The 25,524-nt window shown below is 36.2% G+C and overlaps 2 protein-coding genes across 3 annotated transcripts in view; one reads left to right on the top strand and one right to left on the bottom strand.

Moving 5' to 3' along the window:
• GLRA3 (glycine receptor alpha 3) overlaps window positions 1–25,524 on the top strand; it is a 182,319-nt gene that overhangs the window by 148,727 nt on the left and 8,068 nt on the right. Inside the window, exons 8-9 of one of the 2 annotated variants that reach the window (XM_027598923.2) lie at window positions 14,209–14,352; window positions 16,598–16,642. In XM_027598923.2, the coding sequence (XP_027454724.1) occupies window positions 14,209–14,352; window positions 16,598–16,642 (189 nt within the window). The remainder of the gene's footprint in view (window positions 1–14,208; window positions 14,353–16,597; window positions 16,643–25,524) is intronic. The other variant, XM_027598924.2, reaches the window with a different exon arrangement.
• On the bottom strand, window positions 1,295–23,529 carry LOC113924745 (EF-hand calcium-binding domain-containing protein 7-like). The gene is given in 4 exon segments (XM_027598922.2): window positions 1,295–1,996; window positions 1,999–2,430; window positions 2,432–3,324; window positions 23,425–23,529. Coding segments are annotated over 3 exon segments (1,890 nt in total). The 5' UTR covers window positions 3,188–3,324; window positions 23,425–23,529.

The raw sequence follows: 25,524 nt of genomic DNA, 5'->3' as shown, positions 1-25,524 counted from the left end.
TTAAATATTTACTTAGTACTTAGTCCAAACTTCAGCAAAAATGTCTGTCATTTTTTTCGTATCTTTCTAAGAGAAGGTAAAACCTCAATTGAGTTACTCTTGTATAGAACCATACTCTTCCCCCTGAAAATCACCAGATTAATGAAAAAAAATTAAGTGTTGTATGTGTCTACCTTACAGTATAATGAAAACATTGGTTTTAGAGGACATAACAAAGATAGTTTTTTTATTAACTTTTTACTCTTCCTAAAGACATCAATTATAGAAGTGATTGCAAATGTTAGAAAATATCAATTGAACGAATATATTTTTATTTGGATACCATGGTTGTGTGGGCACACAAAGATCTATATGTGAGATTACATTGAAAAGACAGGAATGTGAAGAAAACTGGAAGATCTATACTGACTATTGTGTTCTTCTCTAATTAGTTCTCATCCTCAAAAAACAAACAAACAAGTAATATAAATGAGGGGAGGGGGCTGCATAGTAATCATATTAATATAGCAAGAACTATTACTGTCAGTAATGTTTTGGTCCTCGCCATTTAAATGCAGCATTCTAATATTTATTCAAAATACAGTTAACTAAAGTTACTTCAGTTACATTCAGTACAAATATGGTGCAAGTATGTTCATTTTTACTTTCTGAATGTGACAGAATTTTCATAATCATATTTCACTTATAATACCATATTTGATATGAGCGATATATTTAATTTTTTAAAAATGTATTGAATATACTAATAATTTGGTTTCATATTATATTCACTTAGGAAACAGAGAGAAAAAGAAAAAAGTATAGAAAATGAAAGAATCATTTATTCATTCCATTTTTTATTAAAAATCACAGACTATAATGCATGTGAATGTCATCCAATTTTATTAGAGTTTTATCTATTATCTGTAAACAGGTAATTCCTAAACATAAGGTAAGTCCTATAATAAGAAGGGTAGAAATTGATAGATATCTCTGGTTCTACATTTAATGTTAGAACCTACATTTATTAAGCTTACTAGATCTCACTAAGCTGAAAATTAACAGTTATCAAGCATGTCCTTTGAAGGTGACATAGAGGCACAGCCACTGCACAAATTCTTTTTTTAACATTATTATATTATTTATATTTTAATAATAAAGTATATAACATGGGTATAAAATGTAAACACATACAAATTAAATAGATTATTGTTTATGTACATCACTTAAATTGATTAGCATTTAGTTTATCAACAAATAACAGACTAAACCTGAAAGAATTCTTAGTTTGACAGCCTCAAGTAGAAAACAATATTTAAGATATAAGGGAATACACACAATAATATATCCATTCTTGTCGTTCATTCAGAGGCATTACGTGTTGACAAACCATTGTGGATTTTGGTGCCACTTCTACTGCAAATATGTTGAGTCCTCTGTTGTTTATGCAGTTTTAACTTAGCTCATTGTTGATGTGAATAATCACTTTATTATCTGACTTGTTTTCAATAACTGATGTTATCCAAGTGTCACGCTTATACGTATATACAGTTATATTTTCATAGCCATCCATTACCCTGGCATCGCCTTTGTTAAGGACAGATTTACAAATAGCCTTCTCAAGTTGCCCACTGCATGCCTCCATATGGACAGCTTTAATTCTTGGCTTGCATTTGTCTGCATAGATATCGATGATAAATGGGCATGACTCTGTCAATTCCAGAGTTTTATTATAGCCCATTGAGTGCAGAGTTACCCAAAGGTCACGAGGATCTCCTTCTCGATCATTGGCTTCCATTAGATTCAGATCCATAAAACCCTGTCTTGTTAGTTCATTCTTCTTTGTATCAAAATTGTCACGGCAGACAGCCCAAGCATCTTCATTACATTTCTCACCACTTGTTCTCAATTCAAAAAAATTATATTCTTCAAGGCTTAGAAGACCATTTCCATCTAAATCGATTACTTCAAATATACCTGACAAAGTTGACCTAAATTCCTTTGTAAAAAAAAAGAAAATTCCCCTGTTCCATCTCTATACACAAGTTGGGCCTCTTCAGTTATTGGTTTTATTTCTTTCCTCAGCCTACAGCCAGTTGTGGAAGGAATTAACCAGTAAATCCCAGGTCCTAGTTCACCGGTCCACCCAAACATTTCTCTATTTCGTAGTTCAGTAAAACACATGAGTTGTAGATTTGCTTGACTCTCATTTTCCTTAAGAATATACAAGGCAATATCAACTGATAACCAAGGGGATGGTTTTTCTTCAACTTGACTCAGGTTTAATGGTTTAATTGTTAGATAAACCATGGATCTCTGAGCTATTTGCATCCTATATTGATGACTAATGATTTCACCATCTTCTTCTAAGAAAAAGCAACCTTTTGATTGTACACATTGCCACTCCTTTATTGAGTTTGGCTCAGTTAACTTTGAGTTTCGGTTACTATTAAGCACCCATGGTAATTGTGAAAGAAACAGATGTTTTGAACTCTCGATTTGTTGCCAGTAAAGAATTCCTGGTATCACCTTTATTTGAGAATGTTTCCTGATCAGTTTTTCTTAGGATTCTAGGTGATGGTTTTGGTACTGATAATGGGTCCCTTTCAGGGGATCCTTCAGGGTGGCTTCCAAACTGTTGATGCCTCAGTTTACTGTCAACCTCCAGTTTTTCTACAGTAGTTTTGAGACATTGCTCAATGGTTGTCATATATAATTTACAAAACTTGATGTAGTCAAATTTGCCATCAGCATTTACATCTGCCAAACTTATTACGGCATTTACTTCTCGAGTCATCTTCTCACCTCTCTTTGTTAGAAGTTTATAAAGGTCAGTGTGTAAAATAGAGCCATCGTCATTTACATCTAATTGCTTAAATGATTTTAGTAGTTCTCCTTTTGAAGTAGTTTTTTCCTTTCTTAAAATTATGCAAAAATCATCAAAATTCAGTTTGGCAGTTTGAGGAGTCCAATACTTATTAATGGTCTTTTGGGATGGATTTCTTCCTGCGTGCTGTAGAGCCAAGTAAAGTTGTTCTTTAGAAATAATGTTTTCTAAGCTGCTTTTAAAAACAGTTAAGTAGGCAGCTCTACAATTCATATAAAATATCTCTTCTTCAGTTAGTGGAAATTTCTTTGTTCGAGGACTCTCTGAAAGCGCTGACTTCTGACTGGAGAAAGTTGCATCTCTTCCTGGACTGATGGCCATTTTAATTCCAGCTCACACGCGAGGAAGCGCAGCCAATTCTCTCCACGGATTCTGTGATCCTGTCACTGCAGCCCAAACGACCTCGGCCTTTCCTTTAATTACCATGGCAACTGCCGCCACTGCACAAATTCTTAAATCTGATGGCACAATTAGGAAAAAGCATATAATCAAATGACAAAATTTAATGTAAAAAAATAGGATGTAATACAATGGTTTTGGCATCAAACTAAATTTAAAAACAAAACAAGTATATGCTACTTTGAAACAATTTTACCTAAATAATGTCTGAAACTCCCTTTACTGTGTTCACATATATCCTAGAATCATACCACAAACCCTCCCAACAAATTAAAAATGGATGGAAAACTCCCCCTCACCCATGGAATAAGGAGCGCCGTCCCAACATCAGTGTCCTTAAGCAACTAACAAGCTTTCTCTGTCTTTGTAATTCCTGTTTGAAGTTGTCAATGAAGGTATTGACCTCAGAGATAAAGGGAATAGGTAGGTATATGGTTAAAATAAAGATGATGTTATAGACATGCAAAGCCTCCGGTACAAAAATGCGTAGGAGAGAGAAGTCACAGAATTCAACCCTAACGGAGCAGTTAAAAAAAAATTATATAGTAAGAAAGCCCAGTAACTAATAGTATGCACCTAAGAAGTATTTGCAGCAATATCTAGATTTCATAGTTTCATATAAACGGTAAACATCAGAGCCTTGTCCTATAGAAGAGACAATGGTAAAACTCCCAGAATTGAAGCAGAAGTCAGAGATAACAAGATCTTTCAAAATCCCTTAGCCTTTTTGGTTGCACTTTTCTCATCCGGTGACTGGAGGGATTGGCCAAGTCCATTACTTAGGAAGGCTGCAGCTCTGTTCTCTTACGATTTCATCTCTTAAAATAAAAGCTTTTATGTGGAAAATAAATATTGTGTTCGAAGCATCATTCATTCACTAAGGGTTATGAGGATCATAATCAGTATGAATGCGACATCAGAAGGACTCCACTGTTGTGAGCAGCCCTCCGGGATAATTGTCCAACTCACAGAACCTTGTACTGTGTGATCTGCTGCCTAGTGTTCCAGGAAGGCAGGCCTCCAGACAGTTTCTTTCACTTTTTCAACAGCCACTTCTTTCTTCTTTAACACCTGTTTTTAAAACATTGCTTATTCTTTTCCTTGTCTCTCTCTCACTTTAGGTCTGGAAGGAAGCTTAAAATGATTTTGCGACTAATATTTTTTCCTAGACAAATTACAAAACACAAAGTTCTCATACAGTTTTTACACTAGGGAGAAATGCAGGATTAAATATACTACAATCTGGATTTTACAAAACCAAGATTAAGGAATAGTCATTGTGATCTGAAATTAAATCCCCGGGGGGGTGGGGGGGCGGGGAGGAAGCCGTAACACAAGCAGGAAATCTTCCAGCGTATCTCAGAAGAAAAGCATCTAGTTGAATGCTTGAGTCATTTGTCCATTCCACAGTCAGAACTGCTCCTCACAGTTTCCTTGACATTTCTAAGGAACTGGGAGTATCCATCAGGATTGACTGTCATTAAAGGGAGAAAATTCATCCTGGTTGAAGGGCTATTTTAGCTAATCAAAAGCAATACTCTGTGATGTTTTGCTATGCCCCTTTCTCAAATAAAAAGCAAATTTAGATTGAGAAAAGAATTGATAAAATATTCACTTTCAAGTGGTTCCTGGAAAATCTACCTTCCTTTACTTCCCTGGAGCGCCAACATGTAGGTTTATATGAGATTTTGTGATGCCAACTCCTGGTTCTGGTTGAATCTACTTCTTATTCTTAAGTTGTGCTCCTTGTAAATGCATTTTAAAAATCTATTTCTATAAACTATTGACTAACAGTAGTCTGGGTTATAATTTATAATTTAATAAGTATAGTTTACCATAAATAAGTAGTCTGGGTTATAATCTAATAAATATTTACCCACTAATGCATTGTCATCTATGAGCTCTAGTCTGGGGCATTATCAGTCTCAGGAGGCAATTCTTTTAACCACATTTATGCAGGGTAAGGTAAAGGCATGTACCTTGCCAGACTTCTTGACTATACCATTTGGTGCCATGCTTGTAATACAACTCACCCAGGGTACTTGTAAAGGAATGTATTCTGAAATTGTTGCTACTCAATAATCCTACCGAAAGCTAGCATAAAAGTAAATGTATTTATGAAGAGTTGTCTGAGATAAATGCAACTCATCTCTTCCTCTGAATTAGAGAACGCAAAATCAAATGGCTTCAGAGGCCATAGGCACAAATAAATTACACCACAAAGAGTTCTGGTGTAGTTATTAAGGGGTGGAGATGAGCATTATGGTTAACTGGTGAGGTGAATTCTATACGATGTAGCACAAGCAAACTCATTGCCATGCCTACGTTTGGCTTGCAGCCTGCCTGCCTTCACTCTATTATCTCTCTTAGATTAAGTTTGTGCTTCAGAATGCTACCTGGACTCTATTGTTTATACACCTTTACAATTGATCGTATTGAAATTTGACCTGACACTAAGGTTTGAAGAAATTTTTGGCTGAAGATCAAGGGAAGTTTGCACTTCTATGCCACACTTTAATTAATTAACAGCTTTTTTTTTTTTTTTAAATCAGCGACTTTTGCTCTTCAACAAAGCTGCCATAGTTTTCTAAGAAGATACCATAAACAGTGATCAGATCATAATCCACACTGTCCGCAATCCTGTGCCTCTAGGAATCGTGTTTCTGTTTCAAAAATAAAAATAGTGGGAACCTTCCCACCCCTAGTCCCTCTGCCACTCATGCTGGCTTTCTCTTCCTCCCAGGCACAGGGTAGGGTTGCGCCTCATCGTTCCATGATAGGGGTGGGCTGTGAGTAGTGCTGGCTCAGGAGTTTTGAGCACGGTGCCCTGAGCCACTGCTAGCCTCAAGTATTTGTTAGCCAACATGAGACCCATCAGGGCCCAGTTTTCCACGACTGTTGCTGCTGCCAATGTTCCAGATAGTGATCGCCCTGTCGGCTGAGGTCAGCGAGAATGACAGTGACAAGTGTCACCATTTAACTCAAAGTGGACATGCGGTGTCCTTTACTGTTCTTTGTTTCAAGCCAGTGAGATTTCGGGACTGTTGGTTACTGTATCCTATCCTAGCTTGAATCCTCCTGGTGCCCACTTCCTTGCATCATTGGAAAGGTTGATGTACAGAAATTCATGCTTAGATGAGCTCCCAGAACATGATTGCTTCCTAGAGTCAAGATAATTTGATTCTGGTCTTTATCATCAGGATGACTGATAATGACAAAATCCATATATATATATATATTCATTATATATTTGGAATATATATATGTACATATATATATATATATACGTACATATCTACATTTGGAATATATGTATATATAAATATGTATATTTATATATATATATATAATTGGGACACAAAAAGCAGACTGTCTCTATTTTCTAATGATAACATTAAAGGTAGAATGAATGCATATTTTTTCTGGAAAAAATGGCGTAAGAAGTCTACAGAACATAATGATGCTTATATTCCTCTCCCTACATTATGAAACATTTTTAGAATGAAAAAGACAAGGCCTTGCCGTAACCTAGCTCTGCATACTCAACTCATAATTCATCAAGCCGATGTCTTCTTAGATTATCACACGGCAAGTAGGCAGTGGTTTTCCCAGCTCACGAAAACACTTCATTATAATTAATGTAAGAGTGTTGTCAAGGGGACTTTCATTGCATTTCAGAGGATAAAATGTTTCCCTCATCTAGTTTTGCTTCCTCAGAGCAACTAGTTTGTTTTTATGTGGTAAATACAATGCTCCTATCTCCTTTTCTACATTACCTTCTAGGAAGTTGTTTGCCAGATTTTGGGATCAGAACCAGCAAATAAAGAGGACCTTGTGATATGTATTCTGCATACTGATTTTAGTCTTAACTATTAAATAAAAGTTAAAGAGCCTGGAATATTAAGATGCAGAGGACAAAAAGTAATAGTTAAATTTATGGGCTTTGGAGCCAGATGAGTTATATTCAAATCTAACTTCGCAACTTGGTAGCTGTCTTAATTGCTTCAGGCTCCTGTAACGGAAGACCATAGAATAGGTGACTTAAAGACCACAGGCATTTATTCTCACAATGCTGGAACCTGAGAAGTCCAGGGTCAAGACACTGGCAGATTCAGTGTCTGGTTCATAGATGGTGATCCTCCTCATGGTAGAGGGGCAAAGGAGTTCTCTGGGACCCTTTCTCCAAGGGCGCTAACATCATTCATGAGGACTCTACCCTCACAATCTGATCATCTTCCAAAGGTCCCACCTCCTAACACCATCCCCTTGGGGGTTAGATTCCAACATCTGAATTTTGGAAGGACATTTTCAGTCCATAACAGTAGCTATGTGACAAGTTATTTTACTTAAGCAAGTTATTTTATTGTGCCTAAATCTCATCTTTAAAATGGGGATAGTTTCTTCAGTGATTGTGAGAATTAAAAGTGTTACTTTTAGACAACTACTAAGAAGACTCAGTAGTTCCATGGATACTACCAAGAGCATTTCCTGACATGTTAATTATTATAATTATTTCTCTAACAGTAAAAGGCCAGTGATTTGAAGTCGTTCCACGTGACGCAATCAATTCAACATGACCTGAGAGCACATAGTAGGACAAACAGTCTAGGTCCTAGAAATATCAAGATGGGTAAGACTTGGACTTTGTCTCAACTCATGGGATATACTAGCCTAAAAAGAGAAAGGTACATAAATGGATCGTGTCAGTGCAGTGGAGCAAGGTCAATAATAAGATGAATTATTTGGTGTTTGCTTAGACACAGTTTGTTAAAACATCAGTATAGATATTTCACTTTGAAATCTTCAAGATCATACTCATTTTTGTATCACCTTAACCAAAGTTTTTGAATAGAAAGCACTTAGGGATTGTGGAGTAGAATAGTTAACTGAAAGTGGGACATTCAAGTGGTGCTATCCAGCAGTCATCTTGTAAGACCTGCTTACAAATAAATATAATTACAATTGTAGTGAGTGACCTGGGAAAATGTTTCTATGAGGAAAGGGGAGGTAGGAAGGTGAGAAAGGATGTCCTGGCATTTGGAGAAGGTTCCCTAATAATGTGCTGTCTAAGCTGAGACCTGAAGGACAAATGGCAGTTACCCAAAAGAAGGAGTTTTCCAGACAGAAATAACAGGGAATAAAAGCTGCTCTCAATTGCTTGTCAGTTGCTTTCAGGTTCCAAAAAATAGAAGAAGGGAAGAATAGTTAGTATAATAAGCAAGTAAGAAAGTGGCATAAGATGGTAATTATCACATCTTCAGAGGCCTTCACTGACCCTCCTCATCTAACATAACCCCCTTCACCCTGTCCAACTCTTCCCATTACCCCATTGTGGCTTCTCTGTTGCACTTCTTTTAAATTATCTTTGTGTTTTTATTGTATGTTTTCTCCAAATTCAGTGTAAGTTCCATTAAAGATGGATCGTATTTATCTTACTCATCTCCATAACTACAACACTAAGAACCAAACTTGGGTACATCAATGGTGTTCAATGAATGAGAAAAAAAAAAAAAAGATTGAATGCCTGTAGTAAGAGAAGTAAAACTGGAGGCCAACCATGTAGGGCTTTATACACTAGAAAACAGACTTGAGACTTTCAATTAATTGAAAGCAAATGAAGAGTTTTAAGTAGAAGGATTTTAAAATAATCATTTATTGTTGTGTCAAAGATAGATTTGAGGCACCGAAGAACAGATCATTGTGGTTGAGATCACTGGGATGGCAGTAGGAAGGATGGAAAATAGACAATGATAAATTTGAGAAATAGCAAGAAAGTATAATTAACAGGTGGGTCTTTGATATGAGAGAATGAGAGGACTCCTAGTGTGGGGGTGAACCACTGCAAACAGTGTAACCTTTCAATGAGGAGAAGGAGGAAGCAGTTATGTTAGTTTGCGGTTTGTCTGGTGGAGTCTGGTAGAGATTCATAACTCTCATTTTTAGTTAGAGTAAATTTGAGGTGTGTGAACATCCAAAAGGTGCAGTCATGTAAGAACCTGGCTAGAGAAGGGTCAAATCAGCAAAGAGAGATTTGGAGGCCATAAGCACAGAGGAGGAATTGAATCCATGGTAATAGATGAAGTTGACTCGTGAGAAGCTTCAGAGTTAGAATAGAAGAGTGCTTGCACTGTATCTTTGAGGAACTCAGGATGAGGAGGAGCCCACAAAGCAGAGTGTGGTAGACCTGAGGGAGGGAAACCTGAAGAACCTGGGTCACGGGAGTCATGGGAAGAGCAAGCTCCAAGAAAGAAGCAGTCTTCAATATGGTGGCTTTGAACAGGTCTGCAGTACAAAGGCCCTGCTGACTGGTGCATCTAACTAATAAATATTTAGGTTTTATTTTCTCATACTTTTGTATTCAAGGAGTTATACTGAGGAGAGATTGTTGCTTAAAACTGAATCACGGTTCCAACAGCACATTGGACTAGGGGACTGTTGAAATGGTAGTCCAGATGAATGAACCAGATCGGAGTGAGAATGCCCCAAAGAATAGCAACCAGTAGGGGATGGAAAGAAGGTGATAAATCTGAAACACATGGGGTGTGTTGTATGTCACGAGTATGTTGGGCATGGGCTGGAGTAAGAACTGCTGTCCATATTTTAGTTATTAGCCCTAGATTTCCAAACCTCCCAAGGCCCAAGTTTGCTACATTTGGATGGGCAATTTGGGTGGAGGAGGAGAAAAAGAGTTGAAATTGGTGAAGAAGGGTCAGAGAAGAGGATGAGGAAAGTAGGCCCTTTAGGCTCCACTCGGCAGTTGTTCACAACTAGCAGAACCCTAACAGGCGTAAATGATGTTTGCATATCTCTGTTGTCATTGAAGACATTCATTGGATTAATATGGAAATTAAATTTCTGATTTATCTCTGGTTCATGTCATTATAGATTCAGGTTGTTAAAGAATGAGCACATACTTTATGAGTAATACTCTTCCGGGAATGTTGTAGCTTGAGACAGCACTTTTGAAATCTGTATTGTATCTTTCGGGACAGTATGTATTTGAGGGCAGCCAAAGATTTCTGGCATAACTGCAGAACTTATGAGGTTTAAATCTATATTTTATAAACAATTGGACACTTAGCAAGCACTGGAATAAAATGAGGGCATACCTGTCTTTGCTCAGTAGAGGTCATTCTGATCAACAGAAGTCACATTTAACATAAGTGGAGGAGATGCAGAGGGCTCCTTTGTTAGCATATTTCATATGTAAGTTGACACCGTTGGAAGTGTCAAGAAAAGGCCTCTTTTTAAAAGAGAATTAATCCAACCCAAGGTATGAATAGAGCATCACTTCAGAAGTGAACCATCATCTGTGATTCATTCTTTCCCTGCATTTTAACATTGTACACCTTAGCTTATCTGTCCATTTATTTAGCAAATATGTACACACATGCCAAACACTATTGTGGTGGTGAACAGCTCAGAGGTGACATCTGCCCTCAAAGAGTTCACAGTCTAAACAGAAAAAGAACAAGCATGAGCATTTACAAGGTACTGTGTTCAGGTAAGCCCGCAAGTGCCATGGGATTCTGAGCCAGACTTGGGCAAAGTCGAGCCTGAGACCAAAAAGGCCAAATGAGAAGAGGGGGGGCGAAACGTTTGTCCTTACTTTATTTATTGCTCTCCCCAACATAGATTTCCCCTGAAGAGTAAGCCACCTTCTCCCTTTTAAACCACAACCTAAATTTGATCAAGATTTCCACAGGTTGATATTGACAAAAACACCACTAAATATTAAGAATGAATAGAGAGGGGTGGAAAATACAGAATATACAAACAGCACAGAAATAGTCAAATTTCCAAAGTGTAAGGTTTTGATCCTTAAGATAACTATACATTGAGTCCAAAGAAGTAGTTAGTACATCTTTGCTTACATCTAGCCTCGAGTTCTGCTCTCCTCGACTTCTTGGGAAGGGACATTTGTTTCTATCAGTGGGGAAGCAAAGTTTTAGGTAATTGTCCATTTCCCAGGAAAAATTAAAAAAAAAATACTTCACATAAATATCTTTCATTCTTAATCTCATTCCTGGCAAATGAGGGAATTTTTTTCCCCACATCTAACTGACATGTCTAAGATACCCAACAAAATGAATTGGCTCTTGCTCATAGCACAAAAGGTTATGATTTTACCAGTATTGCTTTCATGATATAACACTGTGTGTAATACAGACACATATACAATAAGAAAGGATACTAAAACTTACAGAAAATTTTCATCCTTAAGCAATTGACATATACAGCAACATTTGTCCAATTACATCCTCAAATCACTGCCCTGTTAAGCTGAGAGAAAAATTAAAGCATTTTCTTAAAGGTTACTGAATTGTTCCCTCCAAAGGTCTTCAGTCTGTATGAATCTGTTTCTAAGAAACAGGGACATATTTCTTCCTTTTATGCTTCTCTTTGTTTCACTTCTTTGTGGTTTTTTCTCTTAAAAATAATAAGAATAATAACTCTCTGTTCTTTCTGTTCTTTTTTCCTCTCTTTATCTTCTCTTCCTTACCTTTGAGGAGGCAGAAAACAGCAAGACCCTGTGGAGCTAACGAGGTAGTGAGGGTGAAGGAGGCTGGCTGGGGTTGACAGGACCTGGGTCCACAGGTCAAGGAGGGGATCAAGACCAAAGCGGCCAGTGGGGCCTTCCTGCATGAAGCCAGAGCCAGGAAGGCATCTGGGGTTAATGAGGCTCAGGCTGGAGGTGACCAGCAGAATTAAGATATTAGTTACATACAGGGAGACTCTTCAAATATATGTTAAAGATAATGAGAGACAAGCTTGTCACTGTCTGAGAAAGTGTTACATCGATCAAAAAGGTGAAAGCTAGAGTGAACCCTGTGGTAGTGAATTGGAATTATAGATGCCAGTGGAATTCATGTTTTAAATATAGATAGATAAATGATACACAGAGAGGAGTGCCTGGGTGGCTCAGTTGGTTAAGCTTCTGACTCTTGATTTTGGCTCAGGCCATGATGTCATGGTCTGATACCAAGCCCACGTTGCACTCTGCGCTGGGCATGGAGCCTGCTTAAAATTCTTTCTCTCTGTCTCACTCTGCCCCTCCTACCCCACTGCTCTTGCTCTCTTTTTCTCTCTCTAAAAGAAAAAAAAAAAGATGCACAGATAGTTGATAAACAGATGTTATATATAATAATATATTGTATATATGCGGTGATATATATGGCATATTATATATATCAGTGACATATATATTATATATATTAGTTATGGATGTGTTTGTATGTATGTATGCAATTCCTAACTCTGTCTCCTAAGAGGGCCTAGAAATAGTGATACTCAGGAAACAACGAGAACACCCAGGTGCCCAGATCCTCGGTTTCTAAAAGCCGTTCCTCAGTAAAGAAATGATTCTAGGGGAAAGAAGAAAGAGAGAGGGAAAGAGAGAGAGGAAGGAAGGAAGGAAGGAAGGAAGGAAGGAAGGAAGGAAGGAAGGAAGGAAGGCAGGCCTTAATCAAGGACTGGAATAGGAAATTACAGATGAGTCAGCAATGCCTCATGCCAGAAAGTAAGAAAGCACCCAAATCATGAAGGAGACTTGCCAAAAGGATGCATGGCCTAACTTCTAGGGGCTGACCCAGTCTATAGTGTGGGCATCAAAATAGTGATGTTAATGCATTATAACCCATTAAACAAAATCATTTATTATAAATGAATGTGGGAGACAGAAACTTTCCTTACTATAGAATGCTAACTAATACATGTAGATGGAATTAGAAAACCCACATTTGGAAATCATAATTGTAATAATTGATTCAGACAAAAGTCATCAGCATCTAACGGATGAAAGTTTAAAGAGTAAGAAGATATTATGTAGTTTCAAATATCTCCACACAAGGGAAATTTATATCTTTATAGTAGAGAAACCTGGTAGACAGGACCTTAACCAACTGATCAACGTTCAGTGCCTTCTGGTATGGTACACTGTGAAGAACAGGGCGTCACTGTTCCTGTTAGAATCCCATAATCTGAGTTTAAAATGAGGAAACATCAGATAAACCAAAAAAGGGAGACACTCAGAAAATATCTGGTCTACATTCATCGAAAATATCAAGGTCACAGAAGGCGAGAAAAAACTGACCAAAATATTCCACACTGAAGACTAAAGAGATATGATGCCAAAATGCAACACACAATTCTAGATTAAATCCTGGAACTGGTTCAAAAACTGTTTTTCTACTAAAAAGGCCATCGCTTGGGACAGTTGCTGAAATGAGAATGGGCTTTTAGGATTAGATGGTAGTATCTTATTAGCATCAATCTCATTTTATTGGTCGTACTAGAGTTATGTAGGAGATTGTCATTTTCTTTTAGAAAATACACATAAGTATTTCAGGGTAACAGGCCAGCATGTCTGCAAATTATACTCAAATAGTTCAAGGGGAAAACATAAATGATAGAGATAGAGACAAATATAACATTTGGTCAAATATTAACAACTGCGGAACTTGGGAGGGTTTTTTTGGTTATTTATTTATTTATTTATTTTTTACTGTTCTTGCCACATGTTTGTTAATGTTAAAATTATTTCAAAATAAAAACATTTAGTGAAGCAAATATGGAACTAAAAGGTAAGTGGCATTATCTATATTTCAATGTTACTTCATACTTTTTCGAGCATTATCCTATCCTACACTGAAGGTAAAATTACATTTAACTTATTTTTTCTTCATCATGTGTTTGGTCTTGTGTCACTGGACAACAATTTTTAACAAAACATACACAGTTTGTAATGTATGACTAATAGACAAACTTGCAAAAATTAATTATTAAAAAATAAAAAAAGTTTATTAAGTTAAAAAAAGTCTTGGTCTTATTGCTTTCTTTGTCCAGCTGATATAAATGGTACAATTTAGCATCAGACATTCAGTTTTGTTCTTGATGGACACAACAATATAACTCAATTTGCTCACTCTTTCTCTCTTTGCTAGGTTTCTTATGTCAAAGCTATTGACATTTGGATGGCAGTATGCCTCCTTTTTGTGTTTTCAGCACTTCTGGAATATGCAGCTGTAAATTTTGTATCAAGACAACACAAAGAACTTCTGCGGTTTCGACGAAAGAGAAAGAATAAGGTAGGCGATTAAATGCATTGGGTTCGGCAGGATACCAATTTTCACTGGAAAGTAAATTTGTTATATGTAATAGAGTGGTGCAGAGAGGAAGTGGAGTCTGAGAACCAAAAGATACAACTATTCCTTTGGTTTTGTCCAATCGAAACTGAAGTTGTCAAAAATAGCTTCAGGGATAAAATGGTGACATCCAGTTCTACTTTATACAGCGTATCTATCAACATGAGAGCTTTATCAATCTCTAATGTACTTCCTGGAACAACACCATTTTTTGCTTCAATTAACAAAATACATCATTTCTTACTTGCAACGTGAGAGTGTTCCTGATGGTCTTACTTAACACGTCATTGGATGTAGCTATTAAAGTTGTTCCTTTTATCAAAGTAATTCCTTTCATTGTTTCCATAAAATATTACCTATTGTTAATGCTATGATGTTCATGTAGAACTATGTGGTCTCTTGCTCATGCATACTTTCATGTTTTTAAGATATTTATTCTGAATCTCTATGGGAAACACAAGAAGGTGTTATTATTGCCTTGCTGTGCCTGTTAAATGAAACTCAGAAGAATTTGTATTGAGAACATCATTAGGAGACCACAGGAAGTTGCAGAAGTAATCTCATAACTGAATTTGGATGTACAGAATGGAGTTGTTCCCCTCTATTAAGACTTGTAATGTCGTCTTTATATGCACATAAGCTCGATCAACCCCCTTTCCTCTTCTGGAAGGGAGAGTTTCTATTGACCAGCATATCTATCAGTTTACTTCTTTTAATGTGAATGTGCCAACTGACATTTAAAAGCAGATGGACTCATATGCAATAGAGAAATGTCAAAGTTTATGTAACAGGAGAAATTGTGGCCAGAATCCAATGTATTGGAATATTTAAGTCAAAACATACTCAAATCTTAGAAATAATAGTCTGGTTCATATAGGATACCTTTGTAAGGATTTTGAAAGGATTTAATTTTTTTTTGAGGTTTCCTTGTGGTTTCTGAATTATTCACTGTAATTTACATATCCATAAAACTTTTTAAAGCCCTAAGCCCATGATCTCTCAGTACTGAGCATTAAACATATTCTAAAGTAATAACGAATTCAGTCATGTCTAATTAACTCCCCCAAATCATAATAAATACCCAATTCACAGTAGCATGGAAGGAACATCGAGGACGGTGATACTCTGAGTAATACATGGGACAAAAACAGTGCCTGAGTTTTTATTTGATTAAGTTGTTATGAAAATAAAGGCACATCATTTGTATATTGAAACATTTTAATAGGGAGATTTACTTTTCTCTCTTTCTCCCCACCACACCCCCATCTACTGGTTTCCTTATACTTTTCTCCTTCTTTTTCTCACTCTTTATTCCCCTTTTTTCTCCCTCCTTACTGTCTACCTGCTCCTCTTTCTTTTCATGACACTTGGCACTGGCTGAAACACTATCGCAGGACAAAAAGTTCTATATCACAAGGGTAAAGCTCCTGTTTTCCTTTCCTTTAAATGACTGATAAAGACAACTTTTCCTTCTAATGTAATTAATCTGAAGTAAAGTAATACTTATTTCCCCTTCTCATTTTGGTTTGCTTTATCACTTTTATTTTCCATTTCTCTACCTTTCTCCTCCTTCCTATACAATTTAGAATGTATCAACCAGGTGCTGGGAAGTATCAGGTATGTGATGTCCAAATGGGGGTAGAGAGCTCACTTTCCATACCCACCACACATCCAACAACAGACACGGTGTCCAATGGGTAACATAATAGACTGTAAGTGTAGATGCTCAATTTTGGTTCTCCTTTAAAAAAAAACTATCCTACCAAAGCAGCTTTTGAGTTTCACTACTGGTAAGAATATCAGGATACATAGTGAAGCCCATTATTCTTTAGCTCACAGAAAGACGACAAGATTAATTTTTCTAGTGAGTGGCTCTCTAGGGAAATATAGAAATGCAAAAAGAGTAATACCTTATTATTTTCTAATGACCAGTTGAAATATTCAAGGAGCAAATATTGTAATTGAGATTTAGTGCAGGAAAATATAGCATTTTTTTTTTTGCTTTGTTCTTAGTTCATTTCATACTTTGGGGGTTGGATACCTTGCATATGTGAAAATCGATTAATTGATACATATGTATGTGAAAATGATATATGCAATTAAAACCAATTGTGAAATTATATTTACTCATATATGACTTGATTCTCTGGTTTCTCAATCCCTCTTGGTCCACCTTACCTTCCCACAGACAGAAGCTTTTGCATTGGAGAAGTTTTACCGTTTCTCAGACACGGTAAATTCACTTTCTTAACTCTAAGTAGAGGAATGTGGTCATCAGTAAAAAAAGCAGAGAGCATATTCTGCACCCAGGCAGTGTTTGGTGGGGAAACACAGCCCCTTGCATATTCAAAGCCAAACAATCACCATTCCCCTTCAACTAAGGATATTCTCTTTTTCAAACTCCGTTTGTCTTCCCTCACTCAGTAAAAAGAGTTAAGTATTATCCTTTATCTAATCAGCTGAGTTATTTGATTGGTCAAAATGATCTTTAAATATATATAAACAAAAATAACGCATATAATCTTATAATAGTCTCCATGAAAGAAACAGTCATTTGTTTTGACAAAATTAGTTCCAAAAATTAATAGAAAATTTATTTGTACAAAGAAGTTCTAAATGCAGCCTTTCTTGTCAGAAAATAGAGACCTAAAGATAAGGCAAAAATAAAATACTTTGTCCAACCTATGTATTTTTAGAATCCCTTCTTAATTTTAAGAGAAGTTGAGATTCTTTATAATAAATGAACAATTTTGGGTTTTGATAGCAGCATCCTTTGAAATGTTCGATTAAAAAGAGATCACAAAGTAGTCTATACTAGAGCGTATTAGTCGTTGGAATTGGCCACCATAATCTAGCATTCGATGATTGCATTTAAACATACTCAAGCGAAGAATTGGGGCTGGGAAATCATAAACAGTCCAGTCTTTTAAACTAAATTTCTGGAATAAAGGGCATTTAAAAATACCTCCTCAGATGATTCTGCTGCACATCTTGCTTAAGAATAGATATAACCTTAGATGAACAGAACAAAAACATTACATTCATCTAATTGAAGGATTCTCAATTTCATAGCAGGTATCTAGAGCCAGTATTATTTTAAAGCACTAAGTTTTCTTATAATACGTAATCATTCAACTAATTTTTCTTCTAAAATTGCATATTTGTTCCCAACATAGCTAGCTACTTTATTTTTTCATCCCTGGGGGGGAAAAAAAACTCACTTGATCCAATTACTTTTACTTAATTATCTTAACTGCAAATTCTAAAAAATTTTAATTGCTTTGTATTTGCATAACACAAATAGCTGCTTTGGGAGAGAATATATTTAAATTTCTAGTAAATAAGTAGTTAATGCCTATAGGAGCTTTAGTATAAAAAATATATATTTAATTAAGTATTGCCTTACAAAACAATGCACAAAGAAGTCTGATGAAAACTTAGGTTTACCTCAGCAACAATCAATCAATACTTACTTTTTAAAAAGAAACAATATGGTAATGCAAATACATTCATTAGAAATTTATGCATTCCATTTATTTTGTAATATTCCAATCATTATGCAAATTTGGGGTTGATCATTTTGCCTTTTTGAAAACTATTTTTCTCAACCTAACAACCCTCTGGGCTGACTGAATTCATCATTTTTTTAAAAAAAAATATGTATTTTGCTTAGAAACAGTCTGAGCAATCTAAATCTTTAAATCAACATAATCTAACTGAGTCTAAGTGTTGGCCCAAAGCCCTTTATCTTCATGAGTACGAGTTTACATAGTTTTTCCAAGCACTCTAAGTTGGCAGAATAGGCAAAGTAAATAAAATAGCCTCAGTATAAAAAGTTTGTTAAAACAGGGAACCTTCCATTATTCCTAGGAAAGTTTTCACTTGGTTCAGCATTGGCTTAGCATTGTATGGAATCTCTTATATCTGACCTTTTCTCTATTAAGGTACAAGCGGGTGAACCTTTGGTCTATTGTAAAAGAACACAAGTTTGCTCTTGTATCCAAATTTCCCCACCCCACACTGTCATAGCCTGCTGTGTGCTGATTACCCACCGCACCATGTCATAGACGCTTATCCCCAGTGTTGTGAATGTATGGGTGTATGCATGATATGGAAGTATTTTGGTCAGAAGTTGCTCTTCCCACGTGTGATATCATTACTTTAGTTCTGCGGGGTTTTAAAGACGTGCCAAAATGTTTCTGAATATGTTATTTGTTGAGAGAAATGGCTGATACGGGGTTGCATTTCACGTAGCTTCTTCCGCATCACGGTGTAATGACGCAATGGTTTGCGGAGAGAAAACATTCACACGGTATTCTAGCGCCTTTATCTTCCTGCTTGGTATTGTATAGTCATTATTATTTACATACTCAGATGAAATAAAGATGGACCATTAGTTCTAGATTGGAGAAACAACGGCCAAGTTTAGATTCTGCGAGGCACGATGGTTATCTTTTTAAGATAAAGATATCATTGACTGCATTTTGACTATCTGCACAAAACTTGTCTTTTTATTGACTTACATGTTTACATGCTGTCTTACTTTAAAAATAACTCAAGGTAACTTCTAAGAATAACAAATGTTTGTTTTTTCTGCCCTTTACAGTTTTTCAGCTCTATAGTCTATATATACAAATATATGTGTATACTATTTTGAAGGGATGAGGCTCCACAGACAGTTGAAGGAAATGTGGCACCCATATATACTAAATTATTCAATAAAGTTTCCATTCTAGGTCAGTTTATGCTATATTCTGGCATATAAGATATTCTTTCAGTAGGAAAACATTTCTTACAAATTTCCTACATTTCTGGGAAAAGTAGTTTCAATAATTTCAAACTAAAGTATATATGAGTGACTCTGATATACAGGGGTTTGAAATTTCATCCTCTCAAGTAAAACAAAAATTGTAAGAATTTGATGATTTCCTGCAAACAAATATTTAGAGTTTTTGTTAAACACAGCTAATTCTTAGAGCTACATCCCCTCTGAAATATCAGTTTAAGAAAATAGTATTCAACAAACTAATACAATCTCTACTTAATCTAATTTCACATGCATTATAGTGAATTACATCTTAAAGTTAACTAAAATGTATATAGTGCTTTTTACACATGTTGTCAATTTTTAATGTATTATTTTATGTCACTCCATAATTCTGAGTTGGCACTGAATGAATGTAACATATTCATATTGTGCTAGGAATAGATATATGGGGATTTAAAAAATTATTTTATTGATTTCTCATCAAGCTCCTAAAATGTATGTATTCCATTTTTATATTAAGTATTCATATTTTCAAGCTTACTTTTTACCATTTAATAATTTCCAAGTCTAAATTCAATACGCCAAACATAAACTTGGCTAATTCATAACTAATTCATGTGTCATCAAGAATAAATGCAAAATTCTCCTGGGAACTAGATTTCAAAGAATTTTATATTGACAATTGACCTGCAAGTAGAAAGTATCTTTAACCTCATCCATAACTGTATTCTTTTAATCTTTCCAAATTTCAAAATAATATAGAAATGCATATAGATGTATAAACTGAATATTTTATTTTAAGCTGGCACTTATTTTGGAAAAATAATTTTTAATTTATTCACATATTTCATCTTACCTCAGAATTTTCTAAGTGATGGCTATTTTCCCGACAAAAATAAGCCACTGCTGTGTTTGTTAGTAATTTTTTTTCAAAATCCACACACTTTGAAATCATGTAAGTGAAAATTAATAGCAATTCACTTTTCCTTCCTTTGTCACTTTCCTATTTGGCAATTAGAAGTTACAGAAAATTATTTTAACAGAAAGACCTCAGGCATAATTACTAAACATCTTGAGTGTATATGGAACACCCAAAGGCACCTACCAGGGGAGAAACATTAGGATGAAAATAATGTATTTAATGCTGTTGTATCTCACAGCAGTTCACACAATAAATCGTCACTCATGCCATCTTAGAGACTCCATGTTTTTTTACCACTCACTAGTAAGCTTCATGTCTTCACCATTTCCACACCCAAAAATAAGATTTTTTTTTTTTGGTCATTTTTGAGGACTAAGAAGAGTATAGGAAATTAATTCTTTTCTCACATGTATGTTAATATATATTTTTTGTGATGGAGATGAAGCAATTCAACTGAATGACTAAGTCTACCCCTGGATTTTCTATTTTTAATATTTCTAGTTATAATATGCATGTTAGTGTGAGTCAGCCTTTGGCCTAATTCTCTAATAAAATGAAAAAGCATATAGAATGTTTCACAATGTGGTACTGATGCTTAATTACTGAAACATTTTTCTCACTTTCAAACAGTGAAAACAGGTCCTCCTTCAGAAAGAATTATGTACTAACTAAATGGGTTTTTACATTTTTCATTGCCTACCCTTCTAACTTGCTTAAAGCATATTAGGAGGTTTTACTTGTGAATAAATTAAGCCATTTCTTCAATTTTACCTTTTTAATCAGCCATGTTCTTTTGCTCATTTTTAGTTCTTTCTATTTAATCTTTATTATTGCCATATTTTGAGTTGGAATGTGCTTAATTTTATGAATATTAATTACTGGCTAACACATAGCATCAGAGTCAAAAGTTTTAGATGTTTGTCTAAACCCTTTGCTTGCTTGGCCTTCAGTCTCTTAGAAACTGAAGCTGAAGATGACTGTAGAAAACAGAATTATCCCCAAGAAATATTTGAGTACTAATTGGAATAAAGAATATCAGTGCACATCTAAACATACATAAACACAGGGTGATTTTATGACTGAGTCTTACAAAAAAAGAAATTACTTTGGGTCATAAAATAGTTGGATGCACCTTCTAATATAGTAATCTAATACTAATCGTGAACTATTGAAATGTTTCATCCATGCTTAAAATTATTAATTTAAGTGCAGCCTTCGAGAAAAAAAAAAAAAAAACTGCTATAGGCCAGTCATTTAACAACACAACAACAACAAAATCACATGACTTTTTTGCAGTCCAAGGGTCCTTGCTCTCTCCCTCATTCTCGGGCCTGCTGGCCTCTTGGGCCAGATTCCAGTCAGGCCCAACAGAGCTGAGATCCTGTTTCTGAAGAAGCGAGATGTCTCCACGTGCCTTATCTCATGGACACACCCAAAATACTTGTGCTGTTTCAAAGAACATGTTCAAAACACTAATGACTCCTTGATGGCAGAAACTAGATTTGCAAAGAATCCTAGCAGCCAGATAGCAAAACCCATTTATTGTAACAATATGACAGAGAAAGCTATGGCAGCAACGTGATCTTTTTTTAGGCCCTTGGTTAATTTTTAGTGCAACAGTACGCAAGTGCAAGGTCCTAGGCTGGCCAATTTTATATAGTACTTTGTTGCTAGTTTGGTATTTAAAATACCTAATAGGACAATGATTCAAGTTGTTATTAGTATTTTCCCTTCAGGTTGTGTATTATGCAATTTCCATAATAACACAATTATAACAAACAAAATATTAAAAAATACAATAGCAATAATTTGAGTACTTTATCAAGTGTTTTATATTCTTTCCCTCACCCTAAAAAAACCTGCTAGATAGTGCTATAATCTTTCCCTGGGATAAGAAACCAAGAATCTGAGAGTTAAATAATGAAGACAATCCAGACTCCTGGCAATAGATGATGAATGCTTAGTTACACATTTGCATTTTGAATGTCAATCTTGAGTCAGATTTTAAATTTGGACCATCCAATGTTTTGGCGACATAGGAAATAATTGAAAATTACTTCCCCTAGCACATATGTTTTATAACTGCAAATACCCAAGCTATTTTCATGTTTTTAGAACCTAAATTCTCCTCAGCATCTTGGTGTTATTGCCATTACCAGGGAATAAGTATTTGAACAAGATATTTTCACAAGGGAAATGTTTTTACTGAAATTAAAAGTTTCTATTTTTCCAACTCCACAATTAATCAGAAATATATGTTAGTGAAATCATCTTCCAGATGCTTTTGAAAACAATAATGCACTAAATCACACTGTAACACATAATTATCCGAAACCTATTGCCCAGGATATCCTTAGGCCCCGTAGATTTAAAATGGATAAAGATACAGATCATATAGATTGCCTTATGTATAGCCTTACCTAGAAACAGCCTTACTTAAAAGCAGAAATTATTAAAAAGTAAAATACAGTTAAATACTAACACAAAAGTCATCCCAGAGTATGTTTTCATAAACTGCCACTTAACATGTAAATTAGAGTATTAGAGGAATCCAAAGGACGTTACCTCACTAAAAATTCAAGCCTACTAGGATAGATACATCATGCCTCTTGGAAAAACGCTTGTTTCCACAACTTGACTGTGCGTTCTGATCATCTAGAGAGCTTGGTGGAAATGCAGATTACTGAGACAACCTAGAGGCTAATGAGTTCCAACCTCCACAGTTGCCCATCCAGAAAACTGGATCTCAGCAAGCCCTCCCAAGACAGGTGTTAGACTTGTATGAGAAACATTGCCTTCCCCTAGACTGTCATTATTGCATGCACATAGAATGATGGTAATCTTACAAGTTGTTGCCAAATTTTATGAGGGACCATTGTTACATAAAGATGATTAAGTTTAAATTGTTCCAGTGTGTCATTTTTCTATTAAAACCAACATCCGAATGTCAAACAGCTTTGTTCATTACCACACCATAGCCCTGATTACAGGTTTGAGGAAGCAATCATGCTTATGAGGCAGAAATAAGCTTTAATCTCATATGTCATTTACTTAACTTTACAGAAGGACAAAAGGCAGGAGAAACGGCAAAGAAAGTATCTTCCTCTAATTGCGAGGCTTCACAGGATTCCAGCACACAAGATGTCTTGTCCCCTCACCCACAGAGAATATGAATGTCTTCCTAGTTTAAAGAAATAGATATAGTATCATAAGTAGCAACGATCCCTTTAGCTAGAAATGCAATCGTGGATCCAGAACCATTTATCAAGTATATAATATATATCTCATATATTACATCAGAACCATTATAACACAAAAGAAGTACCTGTCAGGTGGGAAGGACAGAACTGTGTCCCAGCATCGCTCCCGACTCCTCACACTTCCACCACCAGACACTAGAAAATTACTAAAGGCATTCCTCGTTACTATCACTCATACCCACAGGACCTACACACTCATCTAGTGAACTAGTCAGCTCTTTATGTCCTTGTCACCCTGTCTTTAGTAGTAAGTGTTTTAATTGCTCGTTCCAACTTCTATTTAAATGCCTTTGTTATGTTCTCATGGACCATTTTATACACTGGTCATGTTTAAATATATTCCTTTGTCCAATGAGATCTGTTCCAGGAGCCCAAACTGATATAAAAACACTTTGTTCCAAGCCATTAATAGTATTTTCAGCTGTGGCTTGTTAACAGTATAAACAAAGCCCAAGATGGACTCACTATTTCTGCCAAAATCCACTAAATCCTCCAGGAGCCATAATCAAAGACCTTAGTATTCCGTCTGCCAGCTACGTGTTAGCACTTACACTCAGGAGATTTAGCTCAAAGGCAATTTTCAGGCAATATTTTCTTTCATTAATATTCAGGTCAAGCTCTCACTACATCAGTGGCTCTATTGCACAACAGAGGAATGTGTCACGATTTTGTCCATTGCTGCGTGGCCTGCACACCACCATGGCCACATCCATGGCCTGTCCAAGACATCTGCTTTGGCATTCTAGTCCCCTTCTGAGCCAGCAACTAGGCAGGGACTACTTGACCTAATTTAATTCTACCCTAGAATTTGTATAAGGAATTTCATCAACCACCCTGCGATGTTCTTAATTGTCCACTTAACCTGGCCCATTTGCCTGACCATAAGGCCACTGGCTAGGGCCAGGAGTCTCTGAATATCCAGATATGACTCTGAGAGCAAGAACCAGTTCTTCTGATATTGCCACACATACTGGGTCTCAAGTCAGCCCATTTTGTAGACTTACCTTGCTTTCTTCAACTACACTTTTTTTTATTTGACGGCAGGTATGGTTTGAGTCCTGACCTTCTATATAAAAGTTTCCATCAGTGAACCAGGTGACCTGTTTTGTCTCAGTGGGAAGAGAATCATGAGGTTCATATCACTTACTCCAGGGAGCTCAACTGGAGATTCCGTCTCTGGGCCATTGTCCAATAGGCCACCTTTTCTTGGATATGATTTACTTTGCCTGAATAATTCCCCTTAGCTTGTTCCTCAATAATATCATTTTCATTTTATTAGGTCACTTAGATTGAAATACCTTGCTGACATTTTAAATCTAAATATAGGCTGGTGCCTTTCAGTTTCCTTCAGTTTGGGGACTGTTTCTACAGGAGCACAAGAGAATGCCAATAGTTGTCATTCAAATAGATTAAACCTACTCACAGCATGGAGAGTTTTCTAGTCTAGAATTCTAGCAGCCATCTTAGGGCACCACCTTTGAGGTTTTTCTGGAAATGCCAGTCAACATGTGTGTTAGTGGCAGATACCCCCCTAGAGGGGATGAACAGTAAGGCCTCAGAGAGGTTACTTGGGCTATCGCCTGCCTCAGACCCAACCCCCTGATCGCCCGCCTTCCCCTTTCCAATTCAGTCTGTCTTCTAGTCACTTTATACAAGAGGGCCACAGAAATCAGAATATATCCGCCAAATTTCAAAAAATGCTAGAGCTGGTTTTCTCATGGGGGGATGCAGAAGAGATAACAGTTTGTTCTTTATTGTTTATAAATTGTGTCTAATGGTTTACCCAGATTATTTCTGGAAACTGGACGGAGGGGGCCGGGCCCTGAATTTCAGCTGAATTAGTCAGTCTCCTTTCCCTAGTCACTAGTTCTCAAACCCTCCCTGGACTTTCTCCTCAGAAAGGGGAACTACCATTTATCATTAACCAACTTCCTTTTGACAGTGACCTGGTGATCATATGCTGGAGAATTCAGGTTTCCTTAATTGGGTCTACCCCACAGGAAGACACACAGTGTCAGACTTTTCCCTTTATATCGACCTTAAAAGGAAAGCCCTGTTCAAGTCTATCAAAGCATACCAGCCTTGGGGCGCCTGGCTGGCTCGGTCGGCAGAGCATGTAACTCTTCATTGCGGGGTTGTAAGTTGGAGCCCCACGTTGGGTGTAG

This window comes from Zalophus californianus, chromosome 2 (assembly GCF_009762305.2).
Source record: "Zalophus californianus isolate mZalCal1 chromosome 2, mZalCal1.pri.v2, whole genome shotgun sequence".
In the NCBI taxonomy this organism is placed as follows: Eukaryota; Metazoa; Chordata; class Mammalia; order Carnivora; family Otariidae; genus Zalophus; species Zalophus californianus.
This window is presented reverse-complemented; position numbering and strand designations above follow the sequence as displayed.